Source organism: Ranitomeya imitator, chromosome 5, assembly GCF_032444005.1.
Source record: "Ranitomeya imitator isolate aRanImi1 chromosome 5, aRanImi1.pri, whole genome shotgun sequence".
Classification (NCBI taxonomy): domain Eukaryota; kingdom Metazoa; phylum Chordata; class Amphibia; order Anura; family Dendrobatidae; genus Ranitomeya; species Ranitomeya imitator.
Genome location: NC_091286.1, coordinates 219,239,552 through 219,257,960, shown reverse-complemented (window position 1 = coordinate 219,257,960; position 18,409 = coordinate 219,239,552). Strand labels below are relative to the sequence as shown.

Sequence of the window (18,409 nt, the reverse complement as noted above, 5' to 3'; positions counted from 1 at the left end):
GTTTTTTTTCCCATAGAGTTGTATTAGCGACTGATTGTGCCTGAAGGACATGCGTTTCATCCGTTTTGTGCCGGATCCGTCCCTTCAGGCTTTTTTGCCGGACACAAAAAACGTCTTCTGCAACGTTTTTTGTGTCCGGCGAAAAAGCCTGAAGGGACGTTTCCGGCAATAAACGCATGGAACAAATGTGTGAATGAACGTTTCCGGCTACCGAATCCGTTTCTTACACATTGAGCATCAGTTTTCCACAATTTACGCCGGATCCGTTTTTTAGCAAATTTGCCGGATTTAGCCTGAAACCAAAAACCTGATGTGTGAAAGCAGCCTTAGAGTCAAATATCATCTAAATTTGCGGTGTGATAGAAAGTCGCAAACAAACCGCACAGTTACAGTTGCCATGTATCGCTAACCTGAGCAACCATAGCACATTACAAACTAAAGCAGGAATATAGTAGTTGTACCATCTCCAGATTTCTCTTCAAGTACATAAGAATTTAAAGAAGCACTCCTCCTCCTCCCATCAAAGTTTTTATCCTCTTAATATCCTGCAGTCATCATATTATACAGCACTGTGTACTTACAATTGCTCATTTTACCTTTCTACCGAAGCTAATTCTTCTCTTTTGTCTGCTCTATGTAGAAATAGGAAGCATCTTGTCACAACAAAAATCATCCCCCTAATTTACTCCTTATTCCGCAGCTCCTATCCTCCCCCCCGCCAGCAACTTTTGCAGTGATTTATGACTCATACAAGGAACATTAACCTCCTGTCGCTTAGAAGGATTCAGTTAGTCAAGTTTCTAATCATGTGATGTCAGAGAACTAATGGAAAACAGAAGAATTACAGGGGTTATCAGGTTCCCTTGTCTGGGAATGTAGGTCAGGTATGTGATATGCATACTCCTGGGCAGAACCAGTTTAGTGGGCTCAGCCTCACTCAATATGAAGTCACGTCCACTAGATGGTTTCTGCCCAAGTTAGAGAATGGCGAATGGCAAAAAGCTAGTGTGACCACAGTGCCAGTCCTCCCTCCCATCTAGGGCCTTTCCCCTCCTTCCACATTTATTGCAATAAATATTGACATACACACAGTTTACAGTAAAGTTACGTTCCCACAACGAGTTTTTGATGCATTTTTGATGCTGTGTATTTTTGCTTCGCCGAATCAGCAGCATCTTTCAGTTCCAGAAAGGTGGATGGGCTTTATAGAAATTTTTAGCCCACTGGGTTTCTTTTTTTACGCAGCGTAATCTGTCCTGTGGTGTGTGTTTTTAATCCGCAACATGGCAATTCCTCTTGCGGTACGCTGAGTTTTCTATGCAGATTTTTCCCATAGACTTGCATTAGAAGCAGAAAATCTCCAAGTAAAAAAAAAACATGCATGTGCTAGTGTGTTTAGTGTGTGTAGTGTGTTTATGCTGTGGAACGGCCAAAGACCGGCGTTACACTAGAGAGAAATACGGACCAGGGAGAGGCGCAAAAACAACGCATTGCACACGGACCAATGTTTCTCTATGGAGCAGCTTCCATCAGTCATATATTTCTCGGCCGTATTTTACGGGCTGAGAAAATCGCAGCATGCTGCGATTGTGAGCGTATTCCTCCAAGTCTATGGGGGCGACAAAAATATGGATTACACATGGACTACACATGTGACTTGCGAGAAAAACGCACTCATTTGAACTGTAGCGTGAGAAAATATTCCGAAAAATTCCCACGCTACAGTTCAAATGAGTTTATGCCACCAGGGAGCGCAGCTTTGGGGACGGCACCGCTAGTCACTGAAGCTTCCCTACATTCCATTCATTCCCCTGTCTTTTACTGCCCGCAGCGGCTGCATTAGCAGGCTCCTGGTTGTAAATGTATTTAACCCCTTCAGATGGATTTACAGTGTGGGACATGACTGTACAGCAGACAGGAATGGGATATTGTCGCTTTTTTCTTTTCTTTTTTTTTTCAGAAGAACGAGGGACGTCAGTTGGATTGAGTGTAGAATAAAGATATTAGAACCCCATGTGTTTATTTCATAAAAAACTTTATTCATAATGTGTGTGTATTTTTAACCCTTTACTACTACATCTCTCTATTATTAACCAGGCTTAATGTCACCTTAGAATAGCAAGGTGACATTAACCCCTTATTACCCCATATCCCACCACTACTCGGGAGTGGAAGAGAAAGGCTAAGTGCCAGAATAGGCGCATTTTCCAGATGTGCCTTTTCTGGGGCGGCTGGGGGCAGATGTTTTTAGCCGGGGGAGGAGGGGGGGCAATAACCATGTTCCCTCTCTAGGTGATTAATATCTGCCCTCAGTCACTGGCTTTCCCACTCTGGCGGAGAGAATTGCGTGAGAGCCAGTTTTTTTCCGTGATTTAATCCTTTATTTTAAGACCTAGAGCTCCCAAAATTTGCACATACACACTACTAACATTATTTGTGAGGAATATGTAAAAATCTAACGAATATGAAATGGTTTACTGTACGTAAACCATGTCTCATATCTTGTCGGATTTGGTAAGGAGATAGCAAAAGCAGGCAATTGAATTACCGGCTTTTATGCTATCTAGCGCTGTATTAAATATAAATACATATTTATGGGTCTCACGACTGTATATATGTGTTCACTAGAGTTGAGCGACCTTGACCTTTTTAGAGTCGAGCCGGGTTTTGCGAAACCCGACTATGTCCAAAGTCGGGTCGAGTGAAATCGGCCGATTATGACGTAAAGTCGGGATCGACCGAAACACGAAACCCAATGCAAGTCAATGGGGCAGCATAGTCGGCAGTGAGTGGGGGCCAGGAAAACACCTAGAGTGGCCATTTTAATGTCAAAACCATCCATTCTTCTTAATGAAGCTTGTCAAGCGTAATTTACCTTATAATAATTGGAAGGCATTTGAAATTGGGGGTCATTTGGCTAAAGTTGTGGGGGGTAGGGCTGGTTCAAGTAATTAGTGGGCCCAGGAAATCTGGACCACGTCACGGCAGTGGAGCAGGGAGAGGTAAGTATTTCAACTTTGCAAGTGCTGTGAACCTGAGCAAGCAGGGGGGGCCCACTCGTTGGCATTGGCACTGGCACAGGGCCCCTCAAAGTACAGCGGTGTGTTTGCACGGCGGGGGCGCCTCCCACCGGCAGCAACACTTTTGCGTACTATGAGAGGCCCTGTGCCAGTGACGTCGCCAACTAGTATTCCTCCCCCCACCTGATGAAGGAACCTGCACTTTCATCTGCACCTTCCTCTTTGTCCCCGTGTAAGGTGGTATGGTATGCGGGAAGAGCAACCTGACTTTCAGCAGGGTCACAATGTTGTTGTGTAGCGTGCACGGGGAATGTTGCGTTATGGGTCAATGTACCAGCAGACTCATCTATCACTGGCTGGGCAATGGGCACGATGAAGTGGAAACACAGATATAGGCCCAAAGAAGAAAGTGGGCTAAATGCAGTTCAAAATTGGTAACACAGGAATAACCAGGGGGCATTGCAGTGGAGGACAACTGGAATGAGAGGCTGACACAGAGAGTAGGGCCAAATCAGTAAGTAGTCGAAATGCAGTTCAAAATTGGCAACCGTAGTAAACAGGCGGCACAGCTTTGTTCAGTGGAGGAGAACAGCAAGGAGTGGCAGACACCGATAGTAGGCCCCAAACCAACTAGTACGCCAAATGCAGTTGTTCCATTTAACCACAATTTAATGAGAGCCTGAAGATAGAAGCTCAGGAAAGGCAACCTGGGGAACACCTTGGAGTGTAACACACCATCTCTCTCCACCCCATACCCATTTTGTATGGCCTAATGCAGTGTACTTTTCTACAACTACTAAACGAGAGTCGGAAGACCGAAGCAATGGCAAGGAAACCTGGGGAACACCTTAGAGTGTAACACACCCTCTCTCTACACCCCATACCCAATTTGAAGGCCTAATGCAGTGTAGTTTCCAAGAACTACTAAACGAGAGCCGGAAGATCGAAGCTCAGGAAAGGCAACCTGGGGAACACCTTGGAGTGTAACACACCCTCTCGCTACACCCCATACCCAATTTGAAGGCCTAATGCAGCGTAGTTTCCAACAACTACTAAACGAGAGCCGGAAGATCGAAGCTCAGGAAAGGCAACCTGGGGAACACCTTGGAGTGTAACACACCCTCTCTCTACACCCCATACCCAATTTGAAGGCCTAATGCAGTGTAGTTTCCAAGAACTACTAAACGAGAGCCGGAAGATCGAAGCTCAGGAAAGGCAACCTGGGGAACACCTTGGAGTGTAACACACCCTCTCGCTACACCCCATACCCAATTTGAAGGCCTAATGCAGCGTAGTTTCCAACAACTACTAAACGAGAGCCGGAAGATCGAAGCTCAGGAAAGGCAACCTGGGGAACACCTTGGAGTGGAACACACCATCTCTCTACACCCCATACCCAATTTGAAGGCCTAATGCAGAGTAGTTTCCAAGAACTACTAAACGAGAGCCGGAAGATCGAAGCTCAGGAAAGGCAACCTGGGGAACACCTTGGAGTGTAACACAACGTCTCTCTACACGACGGAAGGGCTGATTCTTAGGAAGGAAGGCTGTTGGAAATAAGCATTGCGCGTCCGAGGGTGATTATATTCTTATTAGGTATATACTCACCCTCGGACGCGCCCTGCTTCTTTATTTGGAATGAATGTTTATTTGCAATGTGGTGTTGACTTTCTCTATTATTTTGGTAATTAATGATTTTATTATTTTCATTATTTTGCATCTTCTCGGCAATAATATAAAGAAGACGCGACAGGACAACACTCGGTGGATGCCATATGTGTGTTTTCAATTTAAAAAAACTTTCAGTTAACTACTTGCAGGAGAAAGTAATTGTAGCTGGTGGCCATTTTTAGTACTGTACCAGATTAGAGTTGTGTGTTTGTTTTTAATGTTAAAATGTCTGCATTTGATATCTCACCAGTATTTTCTTTTTTATAAGCAAAATACTTATTTTTATATTTTCTGATGTTGGTTCCAGGGGTACACGGCCAGCAGTGCCCTGGTCAGTGTAGTAGTAGTTGAAAGAATGGACCGCAGACAGGCATCGAAGGCCTAAAATAATAACACATGGCTGTAGGCAATTTTAAATTGGTTCCAGGGGTACACGGACAGCAGTGGTGTGGTCAGTGGAGGCCTAGTGGAAGGAGTGACCGCAGACAGGCATCGAAGGCCTAAAATAATAACACATGGCTGTAGGCAATTTTAAATTGGTTCCAGGGGTACACGGACAGCAGTGGTGTGGTCAGTGGAGGCCTAGTGGAAGGAGTGACCGCAGACAGGCATCGAAGGCCTAAAATAATAACACATGGCTGTAGGCAATTTTAAATTGGTTCCAGGGGTACACGGGCAGCAGTGACCTGGTCAGTGTAGTAGTAGTTGAAAGAATGGACCGCAGACAGGCATCGAAGGCCTAAAATAAAAAAATTGGGCTGGCTGTAGGCAATTTTAAATTGGTTCCAGGGGTACACGGGCAGCAGTGACCTGGTCAGTGTAGTAGTAGTTGAAAGAATGGACCGCAGACAGGCATCGAAGGCCTAAAATAAAAAAATTGGGCTGGCTGTAGGCAATTTTAAATTGGTTCCAGGGGTACACGGGCAGCAGTGGTGTGGTCAGTGGAGGCCTAGTGGAAGGAGTGACCGCAGACAGGCATCGAAGGCCTAACATAACAAACTTGGGCTGGCTGTAGGCACTTTTAAATTGGTTCCAGGGGTACACGGGCAGCAGTGGTCTGGTCAGTGGAAGTCTAGTGGAAGGAGTGACCGCAGACAGGCATCGAAGGCCTAAAATAATAACACATGGCTGTAGGCAATTTTAAATTGGTTCCAGGGGTACACGGACAGCAGTGGTGTGGTCAGTGGAGGCCTAGTGGAAGGAGTGACCGCAGACAGGCATCGAAGGCCTATAATAATAACACATGGCTGTAGGCAATTTTAAATTGGTTCCAGGGGTACACGGACAGCAGTGGTGTGGTCAGTGGAGGCCTAGTGGAAGGAGTGACCGCAGACAGGCATCGAAGGCCTAAAATAATAACACATGGCTGTAGGCACTTTTAAATTGGTTCCAGGGGTACACGGGCAGCAGTGGTCTGGTCAGTGGAAGTCTAGTGGAAGGAGTGACCGCAGACAGGCATCGAAGGCCTAAAATAATAACACATGGCTGTAGGCAATTTTAAATTGGTTCCAGGGGTACACGGACAGCAGTGGTGTGGTCAGTGGAGGCCTAGTGGAAGGAGTGACCGCAGACAGGCATCGAAGGCCTAAAATAATAACACATGGCTGTAGGCAATTTTAAATTGGTTCCAGGGGTACACGGACAGCAGTGGTGTGGTCAGTGGAGGCCTAGTGGAAGGAGTGACCGCAGACAGGCATCGAAGGCCTAAAATAATAACACATGGCTGTAGGCAATTTTAAATTGGTTCCAGGGGTACACGGGCAGCAGTGACCTGGTCAGTGTAGTAGTAGTTGAAAGAATGGACCGCAGACAGGCATCGAAGGCCTAAAATAAAAAAATTGGGCTGGCTGTAGGCAATTTTAAATTGGTTCCAGGGGTACACGGGCAGCAGTGACCTGGTCAGTGTAGTAGTAGTTGAAAGAATGGACCGCAGACAGGCATCGAAGGCCTAAAATAAAAAAATTGGGCTGGCTGTAGGCAATTTTAAATTGGTTCCAGGGGTACACGGGCAGCAGTGGTGTGGTCAGTGGAGGCCTAGTGGAAGGAGTGACCGCAGACAGGCATCGAAGGCCTAAAATAATAACACATGGCTGTAGGCAATTTTAAATTGGTTCCAGGGGTACACGGGCAGCAGTGACCTGGTCAGTGTAGTAGTAGTTGAAAGAATGGACCGCAGACAGGCATCGAAGGCCTAAAATAAAAAAATTGGGCTGGCTGTAGGCAATTTTAAATTGGTTCCAGGGGTACACGGGCAGCAGTGGTGTGGTCAGTGGAGGCCTAGTGGAAGGAGTGACCGCAGACAGGCATCGAAGGCCTAAAATAATAACACATGGCTGTAGGCAATTTTAAATTGGTTCCAGGGGTACACGGGCAGCAGTGACCTGGTCAGTGTAGTAGTAGTTGAAAGAATGGACCGCAGACAGGCATCGAAGGCCTAAAATAAAAAAATTGGGCTGGCTGTAGGCAATTTTAAATTGGTTCCAGGGGTACACGGGCAGCAGTGACCTGGTCAGTGTAGTAGTAGTTGAAAGAATGGACCGCAGACAGGCATCGAAGGCCTAACATAACAAACTTGGGCTGGCTGTAGGCACTTTTAAATTGGTTCCAGGGGTACACGGGCAGCAGTGGTCTGGTCAGTGGAAGTCTAGTGGAAGGAGTGACCGCAGACAGGCTTCGAAGGCCTAACATAACAAAATTGGGCTGGCTGTAGGCACTTTAAATTGGTTCCAGGGGTACATGGGCAGCAGTGTATGGTCAGTGGAAGTCTAGTGGAAGGAGTGACGGCAGACAGTCTTCGAAGGCCTAACATAACAAAATTGGGCTGACTGTAGGCACTTTTAAATTGGTTCCAGGGTAACACGGCCAGCAGTGGCCTGGTCAGTGTAGTAGTTGTAGAAAGAAGGGACCGCAGACAGGCTTCGAAGGCCTAACATAACAAAAATGTCAAAACAATGGTATTGTCAGTGCCAGGCATTGAAGGATGTCAGCGGCTAGACTACACATTGGTGAAGCTGTGAGAGATAATTTTGCTAGTGGTAGAGCACTGTTTGAGCTGGGGGGGGGAACTGTCTTGTGGCCGGCGGTACAGGCACAGGGCCCCTCATATTACAACGGTGTGTCTGACGTTGGGTGCGCACCACCACCGCCAGAGACACTTTATTGTACTATGAGGGACCCAGTGGCAGTGCCGTCGACCAAAAGCGGCCACACCCACCTCTTCAGACAAACAGCACTCTCAAGGGTCCAAGCGCAAAGTGGCGATAGCACGGCCCCGTGTGGGGAGTTTGGCCATTTCGTGAGGTGGAAACATGTCGTATGCTGGACAATCAGGTGAAGAAAATTACGAGATTGGAAAAGTCATTCAGAATAGTCCACAGGCAAGACCTTTTCATAGGAAAGCTAGGTGTCAGCCGGGCAGGGTGGGGCAAAAGATTTTGAAATCCAGTTGTGGTTCATTTTAATGAAGGTTAGATCATCTACATTTTGGGTAGCCAGACGAGTCCTTTTTTCTGTTAGTATTGAACCTGCAGCACTGAATACTCTTTCTGATAGGACACTAGCTGCCGGGCAAGCAAGCTCCTGCAATGCATATTCTGCCAATTCTGGCCAGGTGTCTAATTTGGATGCCCAGTAATCAAATGGGAATGACGGTTGAGGGAGAACGTCGATAAGGGATGAAAAATAGTTTGTAACCATACTGGACAAATGTTGTCTCCTGTCACTTTGAATTGATGCTGCAGTACCTGTCCTGTCTGCGGTCATAGAAAAATCACTCCACAACCTGGTCAGAAAACCCCTCTGTCCAACGCCACTTCTGATTTCTGCCCCTCTAACACCTCTGGTCTGCTGGCCCCTGGAGCTCGTGTGAGAACGATCACGGGCGCTGTGTGCAGGGAATGCCAGAAGCAAACGGTCAACAAGAGTTGATTGTTTTGTTGCTAATATTAGTTCCAAGTTCTCATGTGGCATAATATTTTGCAATTTGCCTTTATAGCGAGGATCAAGGAGGCAGGCCAACCAGTAATCGTCATCGTTCATCATTTTTGTAATGCGTGTGTCCCTTTTGAGGATACGCAAGGCATAATCCGCCATGTGGGCCAAAGTTCCCGTTGTCAAATCTGCGGTTGTGCTTGGTTGAGGGGCAGTTGCAGGCAAATCTACGTCACTTGTGTCCCTCAAAAAACCAGAACCCGGCCTTGCCACGCCACCAATTTCCCGTGCCCCCGGGAAAGCTTCCTCATTAAAAATATACTCATCCCCATCATCCTCCTCATCCTCCACCTCCTCTTCGCCCGGTACCTCGTCATGTACACTGCCCTGACCAGACAATCGCTGACTGTCATCAAGGCTTTCCTCTTCCTCTGGTGCAGACGCCTGATCCTTTATGTGCGTCAAACTTTGCATCAGCAGACGCATTAGGGGGATGCTCATGCTTATTATGGCGTTGTCTGCACTAACCAGCCGTGTGCATTCCTCAAAACACTGAAGGACTTGACACATGTCTTGAATCTTCGACCACTGCACACCTGACAACTCCATGTCTGCCATCCTACTGCCTGCCCGTGTATGTGTATCCTCCCACAAAAACATAACAGCCCGCCTCTGTTCGCACAGTCTCTGAAGCATGTGCAGTGTTGAGTTCCACCTTGTTGCAACGTCTATGATTAGGCGATGCTGGGGAAGGTTCAAAGAACGCTGATAGGTCTGCATACGGCTGGAGTGTACAGGCGAACGGCGGATATGTGCGCAAAGTCCACGCACTTTGAGGAGCAGGTCGGATAACCCCGGATAACTTTTCAGGAAGCACTGCACCACCAGGTTTAAGGTGTGAGCCAGGCAAGGAATGTGTTTCAGTTGGGAAAGGGAGATGGCAGCCATGAAATTCCTTCCGTTATCACTCACTACCTTGCCTGCCTCAAGATCTACAGTGCCCAGCCACGACTGCGTTTCTTGCTGCAAGAACTCGGACAGAACTTCCGCGGTGTGTCTATTGTCGCCCAAACACTTCATAGCCAATACAGCCTGCTGACGTATGCCAGTAGCTGCCCCATAATGGGAGACCTGGTGTGCAACAGTGGCAGGTGCGGATGGAGTGTTTGTGCGACTGCGGTCTGTGGACGAGCTCTTGCTTCTGCAGGAGGACGAGGAGGAGGAGGAGGAGGGGGTGCGAACGGCTACAGACAACTGTTTACTAGACCGTGGGCTAGGCAGAACTGTCCCAAACTTGCTGTCCCCTGTGGACCCTGAATCCACCACATTTACCCAGTGTGCCGTGATGGACACGTAACGTCCCTGGCCATGCCTACTGGTCCATGCATCTGTTGTCAGGTGCACCTTTGTGCTCACAGATTGCCTGAGTGCATGGACGATGCGCTCTTTAACATGCTGGTGGAGGGCTGGGATGGCTTTTCTGGAAAAAAAGTGTCGACTGGGTAGCTCGTAGCGTGGTACAGCGTAGTCCATCAGGTCTTTGAAAGCTTCGCTTTCAACTAACCGGTAGGGCATCATCTCTAACGAGATTAGTCTAGCTATGTGGGCGTTCAAACCCTGTGTACGCGGATGCGAGGCTAAGTATTTCCTTTTTCTAACCATAGTCTCATGTAGGGTGAGCTGGACTGGAGAGCTGGAGATCGTGGAACTAGCGGGGGTGCCGGTGGACATGGCAGACTGAGAGACGGTGGGAGATGGTATTGTTGCCGCCGGTGCCCTAGATGCAGTGTTTCCTACTACGAAACTGGTGATTCCCTGACCCTGACTGCTTTGGCCTGGCAAAGATACCTGCACAGATACAGCAGGTGGTGCGCTAAATGGTGGTCCTACACTGCCGGAAGGGATGTTGCGTTGATGACTAGCTTCATTGGCCGAGGGTGCAACAACCTTAAGGGACGTTTGGTAGTTAGTCCAAGCTTTCAAATGCATGGTGGTTAAATGTCTATGCATGCAACTAGTATTGAGACTTTTCAGATTCTGACCTCTGCTTAAGGAAGTAGAACATTTTTGACAGATGACTTTGCGCTGATCAATTGGATGTTGTTTAAAAAAATGCCAGACTGCACTCTTTCTAGCATCGGATACCTTTTCAGGCATTGCAGACTGAGCTTTAACCGGATGGCCACGCTGTCCTCCACCAGGTTTTGGCTTTGCCACGCGTTTTGGGCAAGATACGGGCCCGGCAGATGGAACCTGTGGCGATGTTGATGCCTGCTGCGGCCCCTCCTCCTCCTCTGCTTCAGAACTGCTGCCGCCTGCACCCTGTTCCCCCAATGGCTGCCAATCGGGGTCAAGAACTGGGTCATCTAATAACTCTTCTTGTACCTCCTGCGCAACTTCGTCTGTGTCACCGTGTCGTTCGGTGGTATAGCGTTCGTGATGGGGCAACATAGTCTCATCAGGGTCTGATTCTTGATCAGCACCCTGCGAGGGCAATGTTGTGGTCTGAGTCAAAGGACCAGCATAGTAGTCTGGCTGTGGCTGTGCGTCAGTGCACTCCATGTCAGATTCAATTTGTAATGGGCATGGACTGTTAACTGCTTCACTTTCTAAGCCAGGGACGGTATGTGTAAAGAGCTCCATGGAGTAACCCGTTGTGTCGCCTGCTGCATTCTTCTCTGTTGTTGTTTTTGCTGAAGAGGACAAGGAAGTGACTTGTCCCTGACCGTGAACATCCACTAACGACGCGCTGCTTTTACTTTTACCAGTTTCACGAGATGAGGCAAAAGAGCTAGAGGCTGAGTCAGCAAGATAAGCCAAAACTTGCTCTTGCTGCTCCGGCTTTAAAAGCGGTTTTCCTAATCCCAGAAAAGGGAGCGTTCGAGGCCTTGTGTAGCCGGACGACGAACCTGGCTCCACAGCTCCAGACTTAGGTGCAATATTTTTTCCCCCACGACCACCTGATGCTCCACCACTACCACTACCCTCATTACCAGCTGACAATGAACGCCCCCGGCCACGACCTCTTCCACTAGACTTCCTCATTGTTTTAAAAACGTAACCAAACTAACGTTATTTGTTGCAGTCACACAACTTACACGGTGAGCTATAACTTCTGTATGATTTAGCTACCCCTTTACAGGTTGGTGAGACCACAGCGAAAATCAGGCCCAATGTTACACACTCTTTTTTTGGTGGCTGCAAATTAGAGAGATGCCCCACACGCAGGACTGTCACTGAAGCACAAATGTTAATATTAATGTCACACTATTATTTTTTTTTTATTTTTATTTTTTTCAGGAACACTTTAGAAACCCCCCAAAAAAAAAAAAATAGATTTTTGCAGGGAGAATTTAGAAAACAAATGTAACAAACTATATGCTTTCTATGGGCCACTGAGTGAGAGATGACGCACACAGGAATCAGGAGTGGCACACAAGCCCAGAGGCCAATATTTTTCTACCAATGATTGATGGAGTTATTTTCTCTGGTAGATTTTGGAACCCAAATCAAGGAAAAAAAATGTAGGCTTTCTATGGACCACAATTGGAGAGAGAGAGAGAGAGAGATGGCACACCCAGGAGTCAAGACTGGCACACAAGCAGAAAGGCCAATATTAATCTCCCACTGTTTTTTTTGGTTGTTTTTTTTTTTTTTTTTTTCAGGGAGACTTTAGAAAAAAAAATAATAAAAAAAATATGATTTTATCAGGAAGAATTTAGAAACCAAATAAAATAAAATGATTTTTTCAGGGAGAATTTAGAAAACAAATAAAACCAAAAATAGGCGTTCTATGGCCCACTGACTGAGAGATGACGCACCCAGGAGTCAAGACTGGCACACAAGCAGAAAGGCCAATATTAATCTCCCACTGTTTTTTTTGGTTGTTTTTTTTTTTTTTTTTTTCAGGGAGACTTTAGAAAAAAAAATAATAAAAAAAATATGATTTTATCAGGAAGAATTTAGAAACCAAATAAAATAAAATGATTTTTTCAGGGAGAATTTAGAAAACAAATAAAACCAAAAATAGGCGTTCTATGGCCCACTGACTGAGAGATGACGCACCCAGGAGTCAAGACTGGCACACAAGCAGAAAGGCCAATATTAATCTCCCACTGTTTTTTTTGGTTGTTTTTTTTTTTTTTTTTTCAGGGAGACTTTAGAAAAAAAAATAATAAAAAAAATATGATTTTATCAGGAAGAATTTAGAAACCAAATAAAATAAAATGATTTTTTCAGGGAGAATTTATAAAACAAATAAAACCAAAAATAGGCGTTCTATGGCCCACTGACTGAGAGATGACGCACCCAGGAGTCAAGACTGGCACACAAGCAGAAAGGCCAATATTAATCTCCCACTGTTTTTTTTGGTTGTTTTTTTTTTTTTTTTTTTCAGGGAGACTTTAGAAAAAAAAATAATAAAAAAAATATGATTTTATCAGGAAGAATTTAGAAACCAAATAAAATAAAATGATTTTTTCAGGGAGAATTTAGAAAACAAATAAAACCAAAAATAGGCGTTCTATGGCCCACTGACTGAGAGATGACGCACCCAGGAGTCAAGACTGGCACACAAGCAGAAAGGCCAATATTAATCTCCCACTGTTTTTTTTGGTTGTTTTTTTTTTTTTTTTTTCAGGGAGACTTTAGAAAAAAAAATAATAAAAAAAATATGATTTTATCAGGAAGAATTTAGAAACCAAATAAAATAAAATGATTTTTTCAGGGAGAATTTATAAAACAAATAAAACCAAAAATAGGCGTTCTATGGCCCACTGACTGAGAGATGACGCACCCAGGAGTCAAGACTGGCACACAAGCAGAAAGGCCAATATTAATCTCCCACTGTTTTTTTTTTTTTTTTTCAGGGAGACTTTAGAAAAAAAAATAATAAAAAAAATATGATTTTATCAGGAAGAATTTAGAAACCAAATAAAATAAAATAATTTTTTCAGGGAGAATTTAGAAAACAAATAAAACCAAAAATAGGCGTTCTATGGCCCACTGACTGAGAGATGACGCACACAGGAGTCAGGAGTGGCACACAAACCCAGAGGCCAATATTTTTCTACCAATGATTGATGTAGTTATTTTCTCTGGTAGATTTTAGAACCCAAATCAAGGAAAAAAAATATAGGCTTTCTATGGACCACAATTGGAGAGAGAGAGAGAGAGAGAGAGAGAGAGAGAGAGAGAGAGAGAGATGGCACACCCAGGAGTCAAGACTGGCACACAAGCAGAAAGGCCAATATTAATCTCCCACTGTTTTTTTGGTTGTTTTTTTTTTTTTTTTTTTTCAGGGAGACTTTAGAAATAAAAATAATAAAAAAAATATGATTTTATCAGGAAGAATTTAGAAACCAAATAAAATAAAATGATTTTTTCAGGGAGAATTTAGAAAACAAATAAAACCAAAAATATGCGTTCTATGGCCCACTGACTGAGAGAGAGAGAGAGATGGAACGCTTAGTACTGGCACACAAGCCCAAAGGGCAATATTAATCTCCCTTTTTTTTTCCAGGGAGAATTTCTGAAACCCAAAAAAAAAATAAAATAGGCTTTCTATGGCCCACTATTTGTGAGAGAGATGGGACGCTCAGGACTGGCACAGATGGCACGCTCAGGACTGGCACAGAAGCCCAGAGGCCAATATTAATCTCCCTTTTTTTCTGGGAGAATTTATAAAACCAAAAAAATATTTAAATAGGCTTTCTATGGCCCACTATTTGTGAGAGAGATGGCACGCTCAGGACTGGCACAGATGGCACGCTCACAACTGGCACAGAAGCCCAGAGGCCAATATTAATCTCCCTTTTTTTCTGGGAGAATTTATAAAACCAAAAAAATATTTAAATAGGCTTTCTATGGCCCACTATTTGTGAGAGAGATGGCACGCTCAGGACTGGCACAGATGGCACGCTCACAACTGGCACACAAGCCCAGAGGCCAATATTAATCTCCCTTTTTTCAGGGAAAATTTATAAAACCAAAAAAAAAATTAAATAGGCTTTCTATGGCCCACTATTTGTGAGAGAGATGGCACGCTCAGGACTGGCACAGATGGCACGCTCACAACTGGCACACAAGCCCAGAGGCCAATATTAATCTCCCTTTTTTCAGGGAAAATTTATAAAACCAAAAAAAAAATTAAATAGGCTTTCTATGGCCCACTATTTGTGAGAGAGATGGGACGCTCAGGACTGGCACAGATGGCACGCTCAGGACTGGCACAGAAGCCCAGAGGCCAATATTAATCTCCCTTTTTTTCAGGGAGAATTTATAAAACCCAAAAAAAAATAAAATAGGCTTTCTATGGCCCACTATTTGTGAGAGAGATGGCACACTCAGGACTGGCACACAAGCCCAAAGGCCAATATTAATCTCCCACTGTATTTTTATCAGGGAGAATTTATACACCCCACAAAAAAAAATACAGAAAAATGAAAAGGCTTTCTATGGCCCACTATGTGAGAGAGATGGCACACACAGGGATGGCACTCTAGCAGAAATGCCAAATTGCCAATCTTAATCTCCCACCAAAAAAAAAAAAAAAAAAAAAACAGGGAATGTCCTACAATTACTATCTCCCTGCCTGCAGTAATCTCAGCCAGGTATGGCAGGCAGCTACTATCTCCCTGCCTGCAGTAATCTCAGCCAGGTATGGCAGGCAGCAATAAGGAGTGGACTGATGCACAAATGAAATAAAAAGTGTGGACAAACAAAAAAGATAGCTGTGCAGAAAGGAAGGAACAAGAGGATTTGTGCTTTGAAAAAAGCAGTTGGTTTGCACAGCGGCGTACACACAGCAATGCAGCTATCAGGGAGCCTTCTAGGGCAGCCCAATGAGCTACAGCGCTGAGGGGAAAAAAAAAAAAAAAAAAAATTCCACTGTCCCTGCACACCGAGGGTGGTGTTGGACAGTGCAAATCGCTGCAGCACAAGCGGTTTTGTGGTTAATGGACCCTGCCTAACGCTATCCCTGCTTCTGACAAAGCGGCAGCAACCTCTCCCTAAGCTCAGATCAGCAGCAGTAAGATGGCGGTCGGCGGGAACGCCTCTTTATAGCCCCTGTGACGTCGCAGACAGCAAGCCAATCACTGCAATGCCCTTCTCTAAGATGGTGGGGACCAGGACCTATGTCATCACGCTGCCCACACTCTGCGTTTACCTTCATTGGCTGAGAAATGGCGCTTTTCGCGTCATTGAAACGCGACTTTGGCGCGAAAGTCGCGTACCGCATGGCCGACCCCGCACAGGGGTCGGATCGGGTTTCATGAAACCCCGACTTAGCCAAAAGTCGGCGACTTTTGAAAATGTTCGACCCGTTTCGCTCAACCCTAGTGTTCACAAATATTTAAGCCCATGGATCCATTATATGTCCATTTTGCAAGCCGGCGAGAAAATCTCGCCGTACGGATGCCATACGGATGACACACAGATACTTTTTGGAGTAAAAATCGCATCCTCGCCTTGAATACGGATCACTGTTCAGGAACTTTTCTGTGTATCTCGGCCGTAAAAAATGGACTGTATTTTTATACGTTAGGTCTGACACCGGCCAAAGCCAAATGCCAGGAAGTATCAAAAACAAAAGCACCTTTATTTAAAACAAGAAATGCCAAAAATGAAAGTGTCAAAAACGCTACAAAAAAACATAACGAAAAAAGAAAAGTCCCCTAATTTACTTAATAGGTGCGTAAATGGTGCAAAAAAAATATGCAACATCAAAAACTCACCAAATACGTCAGGTGGGAACGTAGCTTAACAGACCCACGCGCCATTCTATACTCACAGACACCGTAAAGGCAGAGTATACTAAAGAGGAAAGCATGCCCGCTCACCTGTTGTGGCGATTTACTGAGGGAGCGCGGAAATTCGTCCTGACCAGACGTGAAGAAATAAAAAAAAGTAGCAGTGTCCGGCTCCTGAACAACGAGAATCCTGTATTATAAGCGATTAAGAACGACTCCATGATGGCGGGACGGCAAGACACGGCTACGCGTCTCACACAGTCCGAGCTTGGACAAAGGACGGCGGAGTCTGACTGAAACGCGTAGATCAACATGTCTGTCCAAACCATGTCGTGCCGCCCCGCCGTCATGGAGTCAATTTTTAATTGTTTGTAATAAAGGATTCTCATTTTACCAGGAGCCACTGCTTTTTATTGGATTGTAAAAGCAGGTGTGCGTGTGGCTGTGTAATATATATATATATATATATATATATATATATATATATATATATATAAAGTATATATTTGTGTCTATTATATACATATATGTAATGTCTGCATTAAATATCACAAACACTACAGACATTATATGTATATTATATACACACACCATAATAGATAGATATATATATATATATATGTGTGTGTATATATATATATATATATATATATATATATACACTGTATATACACACACATATATATACATATATATATATCGCCCATACAAAGCCACACATGTATATTCCAAGGACGCGGTGCAGGTGGACCCTCTCTGCAGATTCTCCGGACTCACCAAGTCAATGAAGGTGAGAAACTTCCAGCTGCCCCCATAGGTCTGGTGCGCGGGCATCTCTATGGCCTTGTAGTGGCACAGCACGGACAGGTATGAGAGCAGGATCGCGAACCGCAGCACCTGGCACGGGATAAGCGCCATGACAGGCCGCAGCGCACACCGGCCGGCCCGGGATACTGCAGGTCAGCGGCGGCCGCACAGCCCTGCCTCCCCCCGGTACTTATTTTTATTGTAACGTCTTGGGAATGGGATGGACGGCCGGCACTGAGCATCACAGCCCGGGAGGGAAGAAGGGGGGCGGTTGCTATGGGGACGGGAGAGCGATGAGGACGTGGTGACGTCACAGACAGCAGGCGGAACCCTGGACGCGTCTGTGTGACGTCACCGACTATGAGGCAATGTCCGCTCTGTCAGGCGCCCCCGTCTGCCGGTCCCGGGACTCTGTAGTGAGGGGTCGCACTGAGCGCCTCGTGTTTCTTGTAGGAAAAAAAAATCAAAGCCCACTTATCTCTTTGTGCCGTTGCCGTGATTTTGGGAATGATTTTCCTTTAGGCTGAAGATGATTTTGGTCTTTAGGAGCCTCCACCATGACTGTTTTATTTTTTCCCACTTGGAGGTTAATTGTGTTGCCATTTTCCTCACACTATCATTCATTTTCCTGTTTTCAGCACAAAGCCCCCAATATTCACTTCTGCCATTTTCTAAGGGTATTCTCTCTAAACACTTAACCCCTTCATGACCCAGCCTATTTTGACCTTAAAGACCTTGCCGTTTTTTGCAATTCTGACCAGTGTCCCTTTATGAGGTAATAACTCCGGAACGCTTCAACGGATCCTAGCGGTTCTGAGATTGTTTTTTCGTGACATATTGGGCTTCGTGTTAGTGGTAAATTTAGGTCAATAAATTCTGCGTTTATTTGTGATAAAAACGGAAATTTGGCGAAAATTTTGAAAATTTCGCAATTTTCACATTTTGAATTTTTATTCTGTTAAACCAGAGAGATATGTGACACAAAATAGTTAATAAATAACATTTCCCACATGTTTACTTTACATCAGCACAATTTTGGAAACAAAATTTTTTTTTGTTAGGAAGTTATAAGGGTTAAAATTTGACCAGCGATTTGTCATTTTTACAACGAAATTTACAAAACCATTTTTTTTAGGGACCACCTCACATTTGAAGTCAGTTTGAGGGGTCTATATGGCTGAAAATACCCAAAAGTGACACCATTCTAAAAACTGCACCCCTCAAGGTACT

At 45.0% G+C, this 18,409-nt stretch overlaps 1 protein-coding gene across 2 annotated transcripts in view; it reads right to left on the bottom strand.

Moving 5' to 3' along the window:
• Nucleotides 1-17,448, bottom strand: part of AIG1 (androgen induced 1) — a 587,426-nt gene extending 569,978 nt beyond the window's left edge. Inside the window, exon 1 of one of the 2 annotated variants that reach the window (XM_069725904.1) lies at nt 17,150-17,448. In XM_069725904.1, the coding sequence (XP_069582005.1) occupies nt 17,150-17,290 (141 nt within the window). In that variant the 5' untranslated portion in view covers nt 17,291-17,448. The remainder of the gene's footprint in view (nt 1-17,149) is intronic. The other variant, XM_069725905.1, reaches the window with a different exon arrangement.
• Nucleotides 17,449-18,409: the final 961 nt, after the last annotated feature.